This window comes from Notamacropus eugenii, chromosome 2, assembly GCF_028372415.1.
Source record: "Notamacropus eugenii isolate mMacEug1 chromosome 2, mMacEug1.pri_v2, whole genome shotgun sequence".
Lineage (NCBI taxonomy): Eukaryota > Metazoa > Chordata > Mammalia > Diprotodontia > Macropodidae > Notamacropus > Notamacropus eugenii.
The window spans coordinates 344726032-344744852 of record NC_092873.1 but is presented as its reverse complement, the minus strand read 5'-3'; the positions used below and the strand labels follow the sequence as shown (position 1 = coordinate 344744852).

The 18821-nt window shown below is 35.5% G+C and overlaps 1 protein-coding gene across 11 annotated transcripts in view; it reads left to right on the top strand.

Annotated features, from left to right (window-relative positions):
* The window catches only part of TANC2 (tetratricopeptide repeat, ankyrin repeat and coiled-coil containing 2), a 551137-nt gene that overhangs the window by 211262 nt on the left and 321054 nt on the right, over positions 1 to 18821 (top strand). For 9 of the 11 annotated variants that reach the window (XM_072645876.1, XM_072645869.1, XM_072645875.1 and 6 more), the window contains one exon: positions 7319 to 7501. The exons of 1 other annotated variant lie outside the window; for it this stretch is intronic. In XM_072645876.1, coding sequence (XP_072501977.1) covers positions 7319 to 7501 — 183 coding nt within the window. Of the gene's footprint in view, positions 1 to 1506; positions 2367 to 7318; positions 7502 to 18821 lie in introns of all 11 variants that reach the window. One more of the 11 variants, XM_072645873.1, reaches the window with a different exon arrangement.

Genomic DNA, 18821 nt, shown 5'->3' with positions numbered 1-18821 from the left:
AACAGTAAGCTACTTTATATACTCATAGAAAATTGTTCCCTTAGCCACCAACAAAGTTATGTCAAAGAAAATTAATGTAAAATGTAGCTTTTTCAGGGAGACAGTTTAATTTTATTATGTTCTCCATAGTCTTAACATCTGTTATCATCTCTCCTAAATTGAAATGTTCAGCTTACAAATTAAAGGAGTCAAACCAAAACTATCATATTAACTATTGGATATACATATATGGTATCAAATTATCTGGATTCATCTAAAATAAACAAGCCCCCAAACTTAGAGAAGACAACTGTTTTAATCAATTCAGAAGCATATATTAAGTGCATATTCTGTACCAGGCACTGTGCTAAATGTGAGGGTTACAAAAAAAATGCAAAACACAAATACAATCAAAGAGCTTACATACTAATGGGGAAAACAACACTTAAATAAATAGGTATATACATGTATGATAGAGAGTAAAAGGGAAGCAACCTTAAAGGTGAATGCTCAAGTGACTAGAGGAACTAAGGAAGTCTCATCAGATGGCTTTTGACTGAGTCTTGAAAGAAGTGAAGGATAGCAGAAGGAAGAGGTGAGGTCAGAGAGCATTCCAGGGATAGAGGATAGCTGGTGCAAAGGCATGGAGATGGGAGGTTGAGTATTATCTTTGAAGAACAGTCCCATAGGCTGATATTGTTGGATTGTCGTGTATGGAAGGGAGTAAAGTGTGAGAATACTGGAAATCTAAGAACAGGATAGGTTGTGAAGAGCCTGAAATGTCAAAAAGAGGACTTTATATTTGATAATGGAGATAATAAGGAACCATTGGAATTTAATGAACAATAGGTGAAACAGTGAGATATCTGAATAGAGGGTGGATCGTAGTAGGAAAAGACTGAGAGAGGGAGCGTTATTCCGAGGATATTGGAAAATTCTACAATCTAGAATCTTTCCCTAACTATCAGAATATCATTTGGACTTAATAAATGTAAAATTCTGTGATTATAAAGGATAAAGCCTGAAGGCTTTAAGCTTAAATCTAGAGGTCAAGCTGCATCAGTAAATAAAGAAGATATTTGCAAATAATTTGGCCTCTACTAGACAAGACGCCTTGTCTTGAAAGACCCAGAATGCAGTGTCTCTATATATTAGACCTATTGGCATCCTGAATTCAAAGCTGAGTTAGAAGAATACATTTAGACTAGTTAACACCTATGTAATACGAGTCTTCACATATTTTCTCAACTCTAAAGTGTACTGTGAGTTGAAAAGTATTCTAACAAATACCCATGATATTTACAAAACAGGGGGCATGTCATTCTCAGAGAGATATTTATAGTTTAGTACTTGCATACAATAAAGGAGGAAGAGAATTGGTAGTTACAGTCCAAGAAAAATAGATTTAAAACATGCATAAATGCCTTTGGAACAAGCAGACATCACTTCACCAAACATTAGTAAATGCCAGCAACAGATACTCTTTGTTGGATCTGTCTAATGTAATTGAACATGTTTTACTTCCAGATAAATCCTATGCAATGCCTAAGATCCAAGAGATGAATCAAAAGATCCTCTATAGGCTACATCTGCATGAAGTCAACCGTCAAGATATTGACAAAAATGCATTGAACAAAAGGTTGAGTCATTGGATTTTTTTTCAAAATTGAAACAGTGGTTCATGAAGTTAATCCAGGAACCAGGTCATCAACACTAGAAATTATTGGTTCTTGATGAACCCAGACCTACTGTTTAATGCAGATTATTTGAGGAAATTATCAAAACTGTACAATACATAATTGTAGTCTTTGAAAACTTAATATCTACCTACAAACAACCTAGAAGCTAAAATTCTAAATCAGAAGCTCAATATCTTTCATCAACTAATAGATGACAATTACAAAATCTACACACAAGTAAGGATGGATCTAAACATTTGATCTAATATTAATGGATCATGAGTAGGCTGAGCCAATGTAATAAAAATAATGAGGCTACTTAATTTGCTTAGTGCTATACCAATCAAATTACCAGAGAATTATTATAGAGCTAGAAAAGATAATAAAATTGATTTGGAAGAACAAAAGGTCAAGAATATCAAGAGAATCAATTTTTAAAAAGTGAAGAAAAGGGACGTTAGCAGTATCAGATCTCAAACTGTACTGCAAAGCAGTAATCATCGTATCAGTCTATTACTGGATAAGAAATAGCTGTTGATAAGTCAAATAGATTAGGTAGATAGAAGTAACTGAGCACAGTAACCTAGTATTTGCCATACCCAAATATGCTCGCTATGGATGCCAACTATATGACGAAAACTTCTGGGAAAACTGGAAAGAAGTCTGGTAGAAAGTATCATAAACTAACATCTCATACCATATACCAAGGTAAGTTTAAAATGGGTACATGATTTAGACATAAAAGGTGATATAAGCAAATTTGAGGAGCATGGGAAGAAATTACCTGTCAGAGATATAGATAGGGGAAGAGTCCATAACCAAATAAGAGACAGAGAGGATCAAGAGAGGTAAAATTGATCATTTTGATCATGTTAAATTAAAAAGGGGTTTGCACAAACAAAACCAGGGCAGCCAAAATTAGAAAGAAAGCTGAAAGAACTAGGGGATTTTTTTTTACAACAAATTTCTCAGCTAAAGATGTCATTTTTCAAATATATAGAAACTAAACCAAATTTATAAAAAGAAGAACCATTCTCTAGTTGATAAGATGGTCAAAGGATATGAACAGGTAGTTTTCAGAAGAAGAAATCAAAGCTATCAATAGTCATAAATAAATGTTCTAAATTCCTAATAATTAGAAAAATACAAATTAAAGCAAGTCTGAGGTATCACCTCACAATCATCAAATTGACTAAGATGAATGAAAAAGAAAATGATAAATGCTAGAAGGGCTATAGAAAAATACACTAATGCACTGCTTGTGAAACTATGAAGTGCTCTAACCATTGCAGAGAGCAACCTGAAACTATGCCCGAAGGACTGTAAAACTATGATCTAAAACTATTTTACCCAATAATACCACTGCTCAGTCTGTACTACAAAGAGATCTAAGGAAAAGGACCCATATGTACAAAAATGCAACTCTTTCTGTGGTGGCAAATAATTGGAAGCTTAAGTGATGCCCATCCATTGGGGAATGGCTGAACAAGTTATGGTACATAATTGTGATGGTATATTATTGTGCTATCAGAAATAATGAAGGGATTGGTTTCAGAAAAAAACTTAGGAAGACTTATATGAACTCATGCAAAGTAAAGTGAACAAAACCAACCACAAGAACACTGTCCATGATATCAGCAATATTGTAAGAATAATCAATTGTGAAAGACTTTAGCAACTCTAAACAATATGGTGATCCAAAGTACATGATGAAAAATGCCATCCACTTCTAGAGAGAGAGAGAGAGAAGTGATGGACTCTCAGTGTAGAATGAAGTATCTTTTTTTCCTTCTTTTATTTTTCTTCCTTTTTTTCCCAGCATGGCTAACGTGGAGACATATTTTCCATAACTTTCTGTGTGTAGTGGTAATTGTATTTCTTTCTTCTCCAGGGCTGAATGAAGGGCCATGGGTGAGAAAAAAAATTGGAACTGGAAATAAAATTTAAAAAAATAAACTAATAGATGACAAAACCTTGTCCTACAAATATAGACCTCAGAATATCTTGGAGAATTAAAATATATCGTTATCACATTGTCTCAGGTTAATTTGTTGCCCAATTTTTAGGATGTATCAGTGATATGTTAAAATTTCAGAAGATTTACTAAATATTCATCACTTCTAAGTTACATGAATTTGAAAAGCTTTCAAAATAGAGACCTAGAAAAAGAGAGCAAAATCATGTGAGGAAAAAAGAACCCTATACATTTCATCCCTGTTATCTTGTCTGCTTCTGTGTTTGTGATGAAGATGCTTTCAGTGAGCCTGTAGAAGCCTGTAGAATTTATGTGGTAATACTTTTATTCAGCTTCAAAAAACAGTTTTTTGTTTAGTATTTTGCAAAACATTAAATTATATTTTTAAAAAGTAAGGATAGCTAGGTGGCACAGTGGATGGAACACTGGCCCTGGAGTCAGGAAGACCTGAGCTCAAATTCAGTCTCAAACTGCCTTATGACCCTTGGCAAGTCACTTAACCTCACTTGCCTCCCCCCAAAATAAATAAATAAATAAAAAGGCTGGTGCTTTATCCCAGGACTATCCATCTAAAAAGATGAAAAGAACAAGATGTATAATAAGAACAGTAATAAATTGAAACAGTGTCATAAATACCTGCAGTTTGCAGAACTTTAGTATACTGAATACCTAGAATGAAACTGAATACCTAGAATGAATGATTAGTTCACCAGAATTATACAACCTTGGGTTGTTCTTCATAAACCTACAGATGACAGATTACCACAGTAGAAGAACAAACCTTTAAATATTCTTCAATGTTCAAAAAGTAATCTATTGGTACCTGAAGCATGCCATAAAAATCACACTTAATCACACATTGATCAACAAAAATTTATTAGTAGTAATATTATTAGTATCTGTAATAGATATTGCCATGCTAAATACTGATGTTTGATATCTACATGGAAAATTTTTTAAGAAGCTACCCATACAATAATTTCATGAACAATTCATATGAAAGGGTATTTTTCAGGGAAATACATTAAACTTGTTATAGTTTTCCTTGAACTTAAACCCATTATCATATCTCTAGGGAGAACTAAGAGTGTTTCCAAATAAAAGATGAACCAAAACATCTTATTAATCATATCAAGTTATATGACTGTATGGAAAAGGGAGAGTATAAGCATTTATATAATAAAAGTTATTTCATTTGGTCCTTACAACAACCCTGAGAGATAGATGCTGTTATTATTTTCATTTTACACTTGAGGAAACTGAGGCAAACAGAGGTTAAGTGACTTACCCACAATTGCCCAGCTATTAATTATTGGATTTGAGTTGGATTCTGGAGTTGGATTTGAACTTGAGTTTTCCTGGCTCTAGGCCTAGCTCTCTATCTGCTGTACCACCTAACTTCCTCTGCATTGAGAATCAAATTTAACAGCTCCTTCATCTCTCAGAATTGTTCTCCAATAATATCAACATGTGATTTGTGCTTAAATGTAAAATTTTAAATACAAGCTAATGAAAGAGAGAGATTGAAGTTTCTAGCTTGAATTGAGACATCACATTGAACCAATGAATGAAAGCCATTTCTGCAAATACCTTTTTCTCCTCCTGGCACAACACAATGAACCTAAAGATATTGAAGAGAAAATTTTGGCTCAATATGTTGAGACTCACTAGCATTCTGAATTCAAAGCTGAATCAGAAAACAAAACAATGCACATTTAAAGCAATTAACACCTACACAGTAGCAGTCTTACTATATAACTTGGAAAGATGAAGGTAACTATGACAGGTTTAAAACATATCCCAACAAAATTCATACAATATTAACAAAATATAGAGTCCTTTACTGAAAGGTAGTCTGGAAAGATGAATAATTCTGAACCATCAAGGAGTATGAGACATTCTTAAAACACATGATAAATATGTCAGATAGTCCTGAAATACTTTTAGAGAAAGCAGACATCAATTGAATGAGCAGTAGTCAAAGCTGATAAAGGTACACATTAGATTTATCCAGTGTAACCGAAAATGATTTATTGGAGATTCTTTAACTTGGTTGTGTCATGGACTTATTTGGCTGTCTTTTGAACCTATAAACTCGTCCTCAGAATAATGTTTTATTAGGATTATATAAGATTACAAAGGAAATCAATTATGTTGAAAGATAGTTATCAAAATTTAAAAAAAAAAAAAAGTTCTTGAATCCATGTTAAGAAATCCTGCTCAAATTGAGCCTATGAAATTTCTAAGTTCCAAGAATGGAATTAAAAGGGCTTCTGTGGACAACATCTGCATGAACCTAGGCAACAGTATGTCCAAAAAAATAAATAAAGAGTGACACACATAGCTAAGGTGTGCAGATTTGTTTGTCAAAGTGAATGGTGTTTATAATAAGAACTAGGCACCTAGATATTGCCAATTAGAAATTACAGAATTTCTTAAGAATCCCAGATTTAGTGATTCATGTTGATTATGAAAGGAAATGGTTGGGATAGTGCAACATATTGCTGTGGGCTGTAAAAGTTTAGCACTTACTGAACACCAACCAAGACATGACCTGGTGGCTATAATTATACATCGAAAGCTCACTATCTTTCATAGACTTATAGATGAAAAAATCCCCATTCTACAAATATAGACCTCTAAATTTATCTAGAAAATTTCAGCTGATAATAAATTGATCTGGAACTGTACCATTATCATAAAATGAACCATTACCAGCAATTGCCTGGATATAAATATTGATCAAAAAACTCAAGAACATTGTTTTGAATAGATGTCACCTTACCATCTCAAATACTTTTAACTTCTAAGGTTCATCAGGGGGAAAAGAAGCTTTTAAAGTAGAGAGAACTCATTGAGAAAAATAAAAATTTGTAGGAACAGGATGAGGAGTGTTTGTGTTTGTATGATCTCTGTTGTCCTCTCTGCTATTAGAATTGTATCAGAGAAGCTTTGAGTGAGGGAATTAACTTAAATTCTAATACTTGTATTTTTCTTTAAAATGTAGTTACTTCATCTGCCTGTACATTGGTCCATATACCATTAAGAAAAGAATAATAGTGGGATTATAACTTCAAACAGCAGCATTTCTATCTATACCCTATTAAAAATGATAAGAACAAGATGACAACAAAAACTTTGTGTGGGAATATTGCTGGTGGGAGCTGGACTAAATCCCATGATATTTGGCTGCAAATATATTAGTCTTGTACATTGAATGAGTTTAGCACCTGTCTTACCCCATGTTGGACTGTGTGGTCTTTGGCAAGGACTCAAGGTCAGGTATATTAACGTTCTGGGACATGAGGAATAACATTTAGTGCACTAGAGCAATAGGTTTTGCTAAAAATGCTACACAGTTGGAAGAGTTGATGACCTTCCCAAAGTCTACCCAAATTTCTTCAATCATGGAATCCATGTCAACAGATTTCAAACAATAGGGAATATGGTAGTATACATATTCATTTTTATAAATGTTTATAAATTTGTAAGTAAATTTAAGTTTTACAAATGTTTTAAATTAAAAAATAAAAAGCTGTTTAGTTATTCCTATGTAAGACTGTTCATTTTTCAGTTATCAGTTATTATCAGGTATGTCAGTCATCCTAAGGAGATGAGATAAAATTTGGTAAGCCAAGAAGGAAATCTTATTAGCCCCTTTGCTTCATTCCTTTATTTATCTTAGGTGGCATCTCCACAGAAAATGACTGTACTTTTGAACCAGACTATGCCATCCCACCACTTCCAGTGACTGAAGGTATGCAGCATATTCGGATTATGGAGGGCATGTCCCGCTCTCTTCCATCCTCCCCCTTACTCACCCATCAGTCTATCAGTGTTCGGCTTCAACCTGTGAAGAAATTAACTGGTAAGGATTTTAAATATAAACTCAACCGGATATTTCTATTTAAGCAAGTAATGTAAAATTGTAGCTGATATCTCTCTCTGCGTGTGTGTGTTCAGGTTTTCCCTCCCTGGCTTGCTAAAGTTACAGACTCCTGTGACATCATACTGGTATTTGCTGTAGAAAATGGCTTTAGGGAACCTCATTTTGACAGATTGAGTTATCTATTTTCTAGATGATCCATCTGTTGTGGACAGATTTTCTAGTATTTCAGGAAATTCCTAATATTGCCAGAACATACTGTAGCTTTGTTCTCATTTATCAGCTTGTTCATGTCAGATTAACAGATTGAGACATTTTGGTAGTTTAAGTAATTTTCATTTTAGCATTAGGATAGTAGGATTTAGAATTAAACAAAGGTATATTAGTCATAGTTTTATATGAAAGGATGACTTTTGTTTATTTCACGTCTGTTTTTAAACACTATTTTAAGCACTCTGGTTTCTGTTGTAGTTTATTCTGTCTTCTTAGAGTGCTTATTTTAAAATAAAATGTTTCCAGCATTATCTTAAGGTATACTGTTATTCACACTAAGTGACTCATGGGGGAACTACATCTATATAAAATGAACCATCGCCTCTCACTGTAAATTTAACATATGGTTGTTTAATTAGATAGTTTTGACCATTTTACAGAATTGTCACATTTGGAAATGTCTGTTGTTTACTGTGGCTTAGTTATATTTCCACTAAGATTCTATTTTATTTAAATGTAGATGTAGAGTTTGCATTTTAAGAAAAATATTCAAAGTAAACCAAGATTTGACTTTTAACAAACTCCTGAACAATATGATCTACCTTATGTCTTTCATATAATGTTTTACAGTAAGGCATAGGGTAAATGCTAAATTATAATAGTGAATACAAGAAATGGCAGAAACAAAGCATAGGATTTCTAAATTTTTTCATGAATTTAAAATGGAACTTGAATATTGTTGCATTTACAGAGTGAGATGCTAAGATAAATAGAGTCCTGACTTTGGATTGTAATTTTACAAAACAGTGGTGCCTGTTGATTTGTTTTTACTTTTAATCATCTTGTTATCAAAGCAGTTGACAGAGTCAGAACCTGCTTTATTGTGACTGTTTTGTCTTTTAGGTCATAAAATGAAATCAGATTATTCTCATTTTCATTTTGCTAAAATCTCAGTTTTATTCTTCCTTATAGTGGAAATATGACAGGCTTGAAGGAAGTTCTGAGTTTTGACCAGAAATATCAACCCAATAAAATATGTCCCTTTGAAAGTTAAAAGTGTTCGTGGCATTCCTCTTGATAACACAAAGCAGTTAAACCTGTGCTTGTCAAATGGTACCTCATCGTTAAATGTGCTGATGGGAAAAGCAAGAGAAAACCAATCTCCAGGCAATTGGAATCCCCATTATCTTCAGCTCAAGAATTGTTATTCTGAATTTTTGAAATTTTAATATATACAGCTATATGTAGCCTTTTTAAAAGGGGAAATATGCTCTCAGAGTCGATAAGAAATCTACTATTGCTGGTGCAATAAGGGTTAGTTTTCAGTGCGGTCTCATATTGCCCATGGGAACTGCTGAATTCTCCTTTTAGAGTGGTTGAAGTATGTTTAATCTGTCAAATAGTTTTATTTTCCTTCTGCAAAATCTGTTATATGTCAAATAACTTCAAGACTTAACAATGAAATTTACTACATCAAAGAAAAATGTCTCCTTTAAAAGATGATGTCATAGATTATTCCATTACTTTTTGTCTACTTTTCTATCAGCAGTTCACAAGTATTTTTCTTTTGACTTTGGGATTTGAGATGAAGATTGGTGTTATTCAACTTATTCAGTTATGGGCACAGTTCTCTTCCTTAACCTGTTATGAATAAACAAAAGAAAGTGGAAGAGGGATGGATTGATTGACTATAGATTAATTTCCTGTAGGGAAAAAAAAATTTTAAATGGCATTATTCTTTAGATTACTCTAGCCTTACTTATTGAAATACCTATTTTGTGCTTCTAAGACTTGTGGTTGTGGTTGTGTGGTTATGGTTTGTCCTTCCTTCTCAAAGGGGACCATCATCAGGAAGAGATGCCATGACTTGGATTGGAAGGAGGGAGGGCTGTGCAAAGTCACCAGCCTCATTTTCTTCTCCAGAGCCATCTGGGTCCAGTGGCCAGATGTAGATGAGCACATGGAGGTGGCCTAGGATGCAGTGGAATCGAAATAGGAGGGGATGATCCTCAGGATTGCTAGCTGAAAAAGAAACGATTACTGTTTTATTAACTCTGCAGATGCCATGTCTTCCATGTGTCCTGGCTCAAGTGAAGGAAAATATAAATACCCCATTTTAGAATTATCACAGCAGTTAACCTTATTCTGCTTCTTTCGGTGTGATTCACTTGTCTCATTACATGTTATTCCCTTGTCCTATCTTTAAATTGCATATGTCATGCCAGTGTGTGTGGAACGGCCTTCACCTCTAATCCAATAGGATATGTGTGTGTGTGTGTGTGTGTGTGTGTATAAAATTTTCCATCTTTTAAAGTGTAAAAAAAGAAGCTAATCTCCTCCTTTCCTGATTTTAGCTAAGGGACTTTTGCTAATTTAGCATATTTTTTCAGTACTTTACATATATTAAAACCCTCACGCAGAAATGGCCTATTTGCAATTAGGTCAGCCCAACTTTAGACTAGGAAGAAGAATCTGCCTAAGTGCAAAAGGAAAAAAGAGGAGGATTTGGAACTTAAAAGCAACAAACTACTTAAAGTATTTTTAGCACAAAACTAAGTTGGTAAAAAAGTCAGATAGAGTGCTCTACTCGGAAAGAGGAAAAACCTGAATTCAGATACTGACTAAAACATTTACTAGCTGTGTGACCCTGAGGAGGTCACTTACCATATCTTAGCCTCAGTTTCATCATCTGTAAAATAGAGATAATAATAGCACCTACCTCACAGAGTTGTTGTGAGGCTATAAATAAAGTGCTTTGCAAATTTTAAAGCTATATAAATGTGAGTTGCTATTATTCATTTGTTGAAAATTTAATTCATTGCTTTTAACATTGCTAGGTAATGAAAAGCTTTAAAAATTAAAATTTTTGGACACATTTTGTTTTAAAGTCAATAAAGTAACATTTTCACTATCAGAATTTTCTTTGTACTTGGGCAGTTTGTTTTTGATAAATTCAGGGTAGGTATTTTGCAGAAAATGTGGGAGTAGAGAAGAGAATAAAAGTCTTGAGGAAAGAAAAAAAATTTAAAATAGCTGTTGTAATGAGTGGAATAGAGAATCAATTAGGAAGGTAAAGGAGGATTGCTTTGTTGTTCTGAGGGCCTATAAAGTTGTAATGGATGTGGTCACTATTTTATCTCCCTTCCTTCCAACCTTGCTTACTTCCTCCTTTCCTTCCTTCCTCGTCTCCTTTCTTCCAGATATTTTTAATGTTGAAGTTAAATGCCAAAAAGATGTTACACACACACAAAGCAAAAAAAAAAAAAAAAAGTATCAAAGTGATATATATTCATTTCATGTTGTTTGCTCATTTTTTTAAAAAAGTGTATAGTAAATTATGTATGATACTTTTAAAATTCTCTTGTTGGTCTATGCTTCATTCTGTTCTCTTCTGTTAATTTTTTAAAAAAGTGTCAGTGACCTTTTTTGGCGGGGAGAGGGAGGGATTATCGTTATTGTCTTTTCCATTAGAGATGCATTCCCCCCATAGGATTATACTTGGCTTTGTTGGGTAAATTATTCTTAGTTGTAGGGCTAGATATCTTTTGCCTTTTGGAATATTGTATTCTAAAATTTCCTTTTTTTTTTTATTTTTTGTAAAAGCTGCCAGGTTTTATGTGATCTTAACTGTGAGTCATTGGTACTTGAACTGTTTCTTTTTTGTTCACTCAAGTATTTTTCTTTGATGTAAGAGTTCTAGATTTTGGCCATGACATTCTTAGGACTTTTCTTTTGAGGGTTTCTTTCAGGGAATGGATTCTTTCTATTGTTATTTCATCCTTTGCTTCTTATAGATTTGAGCAGTTTGGATTTACTGATTTAAAGTATAATGACCAGGTTTTTTTGGGTTTGATCATGCTTTTTGGAGAGTCTATGATTCTTATATTAACTTTTCTTGACCTGCTTTTCAAGTCAGTTTTTTTATAACAAGTATCCTACATTTTCTTCCATTTATTCCACTATTTTGATTTTGTTCTCATAATTTTTGCTGTATAATTGAGTCATTCCATCTGTTGGGTAAGGTTATCACTTTCTCTTCTAGGTTACTTAATAACTTTTCAATTCTTTCCTTAAAAGCTTTAATTTTTTTTAAGTTCTTATGTTATTTATTCTAGGTATTTATGTAATGACTAGAAAATTCATTTTTTCCCTTTGAATTTCTGCTAGCATTTGTTCTAGAATTATAGTTGCAATAATTTTTTTTTTTTAATATTGATGTTTTCTCTACTTATCTCTCCACCTTTAGTTTCTGAAATGGGGCTTCATGCTGCGGTCAGTCTCTACTTTAGTTGCATTTTGGGGAGAATTTTTCCACTTTTCTTGTTCTTGCCCTGGGTCCTCTGGGTTCCACTGATCTCCACCTCCAGAGGTTAGAGTGCAATGGGTCTTAGGGTTTCAGAACAGCAAAGCAATCCTACTTTACCTCCCTAATTGATTTTCTACTCCACTCACTACAATAGCCATTTCAGATATTTTTTTCTTTCCTTAAGACTCTTATCCTCTTCTCTATTCCCCCATTTTCTGTAGAATACCTACCTCAGACTTTAGGTAGGGAAATTAGCCAAGGGGGGAAATTAGCCAAGTACAAAGAAACTTTTGATAGTAAAAAAGTTACTTTAGTGACTTTAAAAAAGTGACTCTAAAACACTTTCAAGGCCTTCTCTGAAGTCTTAGAACAAAATTTTAGGGACCTCAGAAACCATGGGCTGACCAATTTGAACATAGCAATATTATTTCCACTGCATCTCCCTAGCACTTGTGACATGTCCTTTCTAGGTCTTTTATGCTACCCTGCGACTTGCTCAGGAGAACTCTCTGATCTTGTTGTCTCTTAACACAAAGTCTTGCAGACTATTGGGGGTGGCTATGAATATACCAGTCTAGTCCTAAGTCCAAAGTATAATAGACTCTCCATATGGAATGCAGAAGAAAAACGTTTGTTCAGACACCAGAAAGCCAAATCCCAACATGAGAAAGCCAAATCCATCGTGGTAACCAAGAAATCAATACACATTGGCACTGCTTGGAACAACGCCATTCCCAAGCCTTCCCCCTCCTGTTGGAGCCTTCCCACAAGCAAACACTCACAATCTTAGTGGTCCACCTGCCTGTGTCCTCTCTTTCTTCCTCTCTAACTACTTTCACCAACTTTTTCCCAGCTCTTTTCCACTCTTCCTGTTCCACCCATTCAGCAAGCTCCTCCCACCAAATATGACTTAGGCTTCCATGTGATTTAAGCAGGTCACAGCCTATTAAAGAGTGGGAAAGAGTAAGCAAATTAAGTAAAAGTACATTAACAATATAATTTCCTGTTTCTAGTTTTGGTGGCACTTACTTTACTGTAGGGGCTCCCCTTCCTAGTTACTATTGACTTCTGACTGATTTTTTGTGTATTTCTGGGGTGGAAGAAATCACCTTCCATTCTTATTTGTCCTCATTTGAACTTTATGGCTTTGTAGTAGTAAGTGTAGGAATTTTCAGGTCGTATGATCATATGATCAACAAAGTGGAGGACTAGACATTTTTCTCCAGTCCCTGGTAAGTCTTGAAAAACCCAAAGAAAGGAATTATGAACTAGAGGTATAGCAATTACAGCTGAATGTACGGTACAAGAAAACAAGAGGCCTACTAGTTTTGAGTAAATAGTAGAGAAGGCTTATTCAAATCATGTTCATTCAGTATCTCTCCCCCAAGTTACCATTGCCTGGCAAGTCATACAATCTGGGATTGTGTATAGGAACCGAGTTGGGGATTTTCTTCATGCTACAGTGTCTACCAGTAAACCCTACTCCTATGTCACATTACCCTGTTGCAACAAACATGCACTTATATATCTAGATCTATACATACACACACACACACACACACACACACACACACACACACACACAATTTGCCCAGCCGCACAAAGAAAAGGGGAAAGTAGAGGAAGGGAGGAATTAGGTTTCCTGTTGCCAAGAGAAACCCTTAAATTAAAGAACTCAAGTACATAGTAGCTTTACTAGAAATAGTCCACACACCATTCTTTAACCCTGCAAAAAGTGATAGATGCCCATTTGGTACAATCAAATTTGGTACAACCAAAAAGCTGAAGGAACTGGGGCATAGAGCCCTCATGTGTAGGTAAATATGGATGGAAGAAAGAGATTTGTAGTCCAGCTGAGACCAGTTTCATTTACCCAGGAGCTACTTTGGAGCAGGGACTGATGTCAATGATAAGTAAATTCCTTGTAGTAAGAGTAGGTGGAGATAACATGGTGGTCCAGCTCTGAGAGTAATCCATTCATCAAAGGAAAGGAGTTAGAAACAGTAACAGTGGGCTATAAATTTGAAAGTCCAGAATTTGCAATGATTTCAAGGAGAAGAAAATTCATATAAAAATTTAGAGGATAAACAGATAAATCAGCAGAAAAGATAATAAAAGTAGAAGGGAACATGAATACAAAGCATTCTAAAGGTTCCAAACGTCTCCAAATAAAGAATGAAAGACAAAGGAAATTGAACCATGACCTGATGAAAGACAGAACTCAAAGGAATACCAAGAGGACTTAGAACAACAAAAAGTGTTCTGGAATATTTCAGATGCAAAAATGAAAAACATAAAAGAATAATTCAGAAGAAAATAAATATAAAACCTATGGCCAACTAAGCAGAAATAATTAGCAACAAAAAAGTACTTGAATCCGTAGTGGTACATTGCTCCAGAGAAGCAAAAGAAGGAACAGAAATGGAATACAAATATACTAAAGTGAATCTGGAAGAAGAAAAGAAAAAATTAATAAGACTAAAAGAGTCTGTATATACAAGCAGAAATCATTTTCCCAAAGACAGGAAGCAAGGAGACAAATAAAGGATCACGTCTCATTGAAATTATATAAGGTCTGAAGAGAAGAGAAACCAGAGTATAGTCTCATTGAATACCATACATCAAAAAACTTGAATACCACAATGCAGGAAATAATAAATAAAACCTGTCCAGATCTTCTGAACACAGAAAAAAAGTACAAATTGAATGACTAAACAGATCACCTTGGAGAAGAGTTCAGGAGACAGCTCCAAGACATACAGCAGGGAAATTTAACAATTCCAGTGACAAACAACAAATCCTGCAAGCAGCCAGGAGAAAGGTTAAAATGTAAAGGTAAGGAAATTGTCTTTATACAAGACAATTTTATCCCCATCAGGTACTGCAGAAAAAAATGGAATAATAAATTCCAAAAAAGTAAAGGAATTCTAGATAGCATCCAAAATTATATACCCCACAAATCATAGCTTAATGATCAGTAGAAAAAAAATATGTAATTTCAATAAAAGTGAGGAGTTTGAAGTATCTCTGGTATGATAGGGATGGGGAGCACAGCAGATATGAGAAGATCTCATTTTGTAAATACTCCCAACAAAAGAAATACAAGAAAAAGTAAATAAATATAACTACCAAGAAAAAATACATAAATAAATTACCTCACCTCTAGAGATTTTTTTATTTTTTTAAATATATAATTTATTTTTCCTTTCTCAATTCTCAACATTCACTTACACGAGAATTTGAATTCAAAATTTTCTCCGAATCTCTCCCCACTTCACACCCCAGGACAATATACACCCCATCCATCCCTTCCTCCAGTCTGTCCTCCCTTATATTACCCATTTTTCTTCTATCCCCCTTCCCCTCTATTTTCCTGTAGGGCAAAATAGATTTCTGTGCTCCATTGCCTGTATAGCTTAATTTCCAGTTGCATGCTAAAACAATTTTTAACATTCATTCTTAAAGCTTTGAGTTCCACATTCTCTCCCTCCCTCCCCACCCACCCTCATTGAGAAAACAAGCAATTCAATATAGGTCATACATGTATAACAATGCAGAGCACTTCCATAATAGTTATGTTGTAAAAGACTAACCACATTTCCCTCTGTTCTATTCTGCCCTCTATTTACTCAATTCTCTCCTTTGACCTGTCCTCCCACAATAGTGTTTACTTCTAATTATCCCTTTCCCCACTTTGTTGTCCCCTTCTATTATCTTACCTCTCATATCCCCTTCTCCCTTGCCTTCCCGCAGGGTGCAATAGATTTCCGTACCCAACTGAGTGTGTGTCATTCCTTCCTTAAGCTAAATCCCATGAGACTAAGGCTCATTTATTTCCTTTCATCTTCCCCCCTTCCCCTCCAATGTTAAAAGCTCTTTCTTCCCTCTTTTATGTGAGATGATTTGTTACATTCTACCTCTGCCTTTCTCTTACACCTAGTACATTCCATTCAACAGTAAATTTTATTTTTTTTAGATATTCTCCCTTCATATTCAGCTCACCCTGTGCCCTCTAAGTGTGTGTACATATATATATGTATATACACACATACAGCCATGTACATATACGTATCTATACACATATAATATAAACATGCATACATATCCATATATTTTCCTCTAATTACCTTAATACTGAAAAAGGTATCATGAGTTACAAATAGCATCTTTCCATGTAGGAATGTAAACAGTTCAACTTTAATGAGTTCCTTACGGCTTCTCTTTCCTGTTTACCTTTTCATGTTTTTCTTGATTCTTGTATTTGAAAGACAAATTTTCTATTCAGCTCTGGTCTTTTCTACACTCTCACTCTCATTTGTCTTCCCAGTTTTTCATCCACCTCTCTTACTTGATTTTCAAAATTCTTTTTGAGCTCTTCCATGGCCTGAGACCATTGCATTTTTTTTTTTTTGGAGACTTTGGATATAGAAGCCTTGACTTTGATATCTTCCTCTGATGGTATGCTTTGTTATTCCTCATCCAAAAGGATAGGAGAAAATACATTTTCACCAAGAAAGTAAACTTCTATAGTCTTATTTTTTCCCCTTTTTTTGAGCATTTTCCCAGCCAGTTACTTGACTTTTGAGTCCTTTGTCAAGTGAAGGGTATAGTACCCTAGGTTTCAGAGGTTTTGTGCAGCTGTTTTCCGAGATCTCTAGGGACCTGTAAGTTCTCAGTTCCTCCAATGTGACACAGTGAAGGGAAAGGAGTTTACTCCTCTCCCAGACTGCACTCTGATCTTTTTCACTCTGGAACTACGAGTTGAGTTCCCTCTCCACAGCCACCACCAGCTCTACCATGCCAGCAATCCTCTTCACCCCAGGACAACCACTCAAGACTGAGACCCAGATCAGCAGCTAGATTCCCCCAGGGTCTTTAGGCTGAGGGCTCCAAAAGTGGATGCTGCTGCCTCAGTGGCTTCCACTGCCCTGGCCTGAGGCTGGGGCTGGACTGTGCTCCCCTCTCACCCAGGTGAAGCAGCTTTCTTACTGATTTTTGAAACTGTCTTTGGCATTTGTGGGTTGAGAAATCTTTGAACTGCAGCTGCCACCGCTAATTCCGCGCCCTGAAGCCTGCTCCAGTATGTGTGGCCCAAGCTGGGCTGTGCTCTGCTCTGAGCCTGGTGCAATAGACCTTTCCTGTCGGCCTTCCAGCATTAAAATAAAATACCTATTTCATTAAAACAAGAACACGACCACCTGAGTAACTATTACTGAATTTCTAAATAAAAGTCCAAGGAGATAAATATGAGAGTGGAATTTAAATAATTGGGAGAAGTAATCGGGAAAGTTTAAAACAACTTTAATTAAATTCCACAATCGCTCCCCACCCCTCTTGTGAATCAGTGTATTTTTGTGGGATTAAATTGCAGAATGGGAGTTGCACAAAAGGAGATAGGGAGGTAAGGGACAGAGGGCAATGGGTGATGTAGTGTAATCATGTCCTTTGGTGAATAGTCAAGTGAAGATAACTCCTGTAGCATCTTGACTAGAAGAGGGAATAAAGGGGAATGAGAGAGGTGGCAAAGGGAAGGATTCAAACAGAGGGGAATGAAAGGGAGAGGTCCCAATATATTGGGAAGAGAGAATCCTGCTACATTCTGTAATGGGATACAGGGACTTAACAATAAGCCTGATCTACAAGGAATTGGTGCACAGGGAGATAAATCACTTTCTTTTGGACTAGAGCAGAGAGAGGTTCTTAACTTCAGTTCCACAGAACCCTACATGAGTATGTGGATGAATTTCATGGAATCTTGAGCTTGAAAGGGAGGAAGTTGCATCTTTATTTTAATGTACTTGGTTTCCTTTGCATTTCTATGTATCTTATTTTATATATTCAAACTCATTCTGAGAAGGGGTATATAGACTTTACCAGTCTGCCTAAGGAGTCCATAATTCAAAAAATATAAATGTCTTAGAGAGTGTTTTGCCTCTGAAGGTGACATCTTGACCCAAATTAAGAAAAAGCAGGCACCCAGAAGAGTGAGGCCCTGAGGTGAGATTTATATTACAACTTGGAAAATGATCGTGGCAAGAGTACAGATTATCTTTTCCCTATGACCTTCCCCACTTCCTTATTACTGCTAAGAATATCACCATCTTCCCAATAACCCTGGATCACTACCTAAGTGTTATCCTTGACTCCGTGGGCAGCTAGGTGGTGCAGTGGATAGAGCACCAGTGCAGGAGTCAGGAGGACCTGAGTTCAAATCTCACCTCAGTCACTTGACACTCACTAGCTGTGTGACCTTGGGCAAGCCACTTAACCTCATTGGCCTCATCTGGGGTCATCTACGGTCATCCTGATGACTATCTGGTCACTGGATTCAGATGGCTCTGGAGGATGTGAGGCTGGTGACCTGCACAGCCCACCCTCACTCAAAACAAAAAAAAGTCAGTTGCAAGTCATGTCATTATTTCTCTGATGGCATAGTCTTCTTTGGCAATGAAGGACGAACACACATCCTTGACTCCTCACTCTCTTACCCTTTTCCCCTCCCCATATATAATCAGTTTTCAAGTCCTGTTGTTTCTACTTTTGTAACTTTTCTAGTATATATCTTCTTTTATCCCTTGATGCTGCCACCACCTTGGTTTTAGACACTTATCACCTCACTCTTGAGCTATTGCAATAATCATCTGCTTGGTTTCCCTGCTTCAGGTGTCTCCTTATTCCAGTCTGTCTGCTACTCAGCTGTCAAATTGATCTTCCTTTACTGCAGGTCTGATGAAGTTGCCCCTCTATTCAGTAAACTCTAGTGGTTCCTTATTGTCTCCAGGA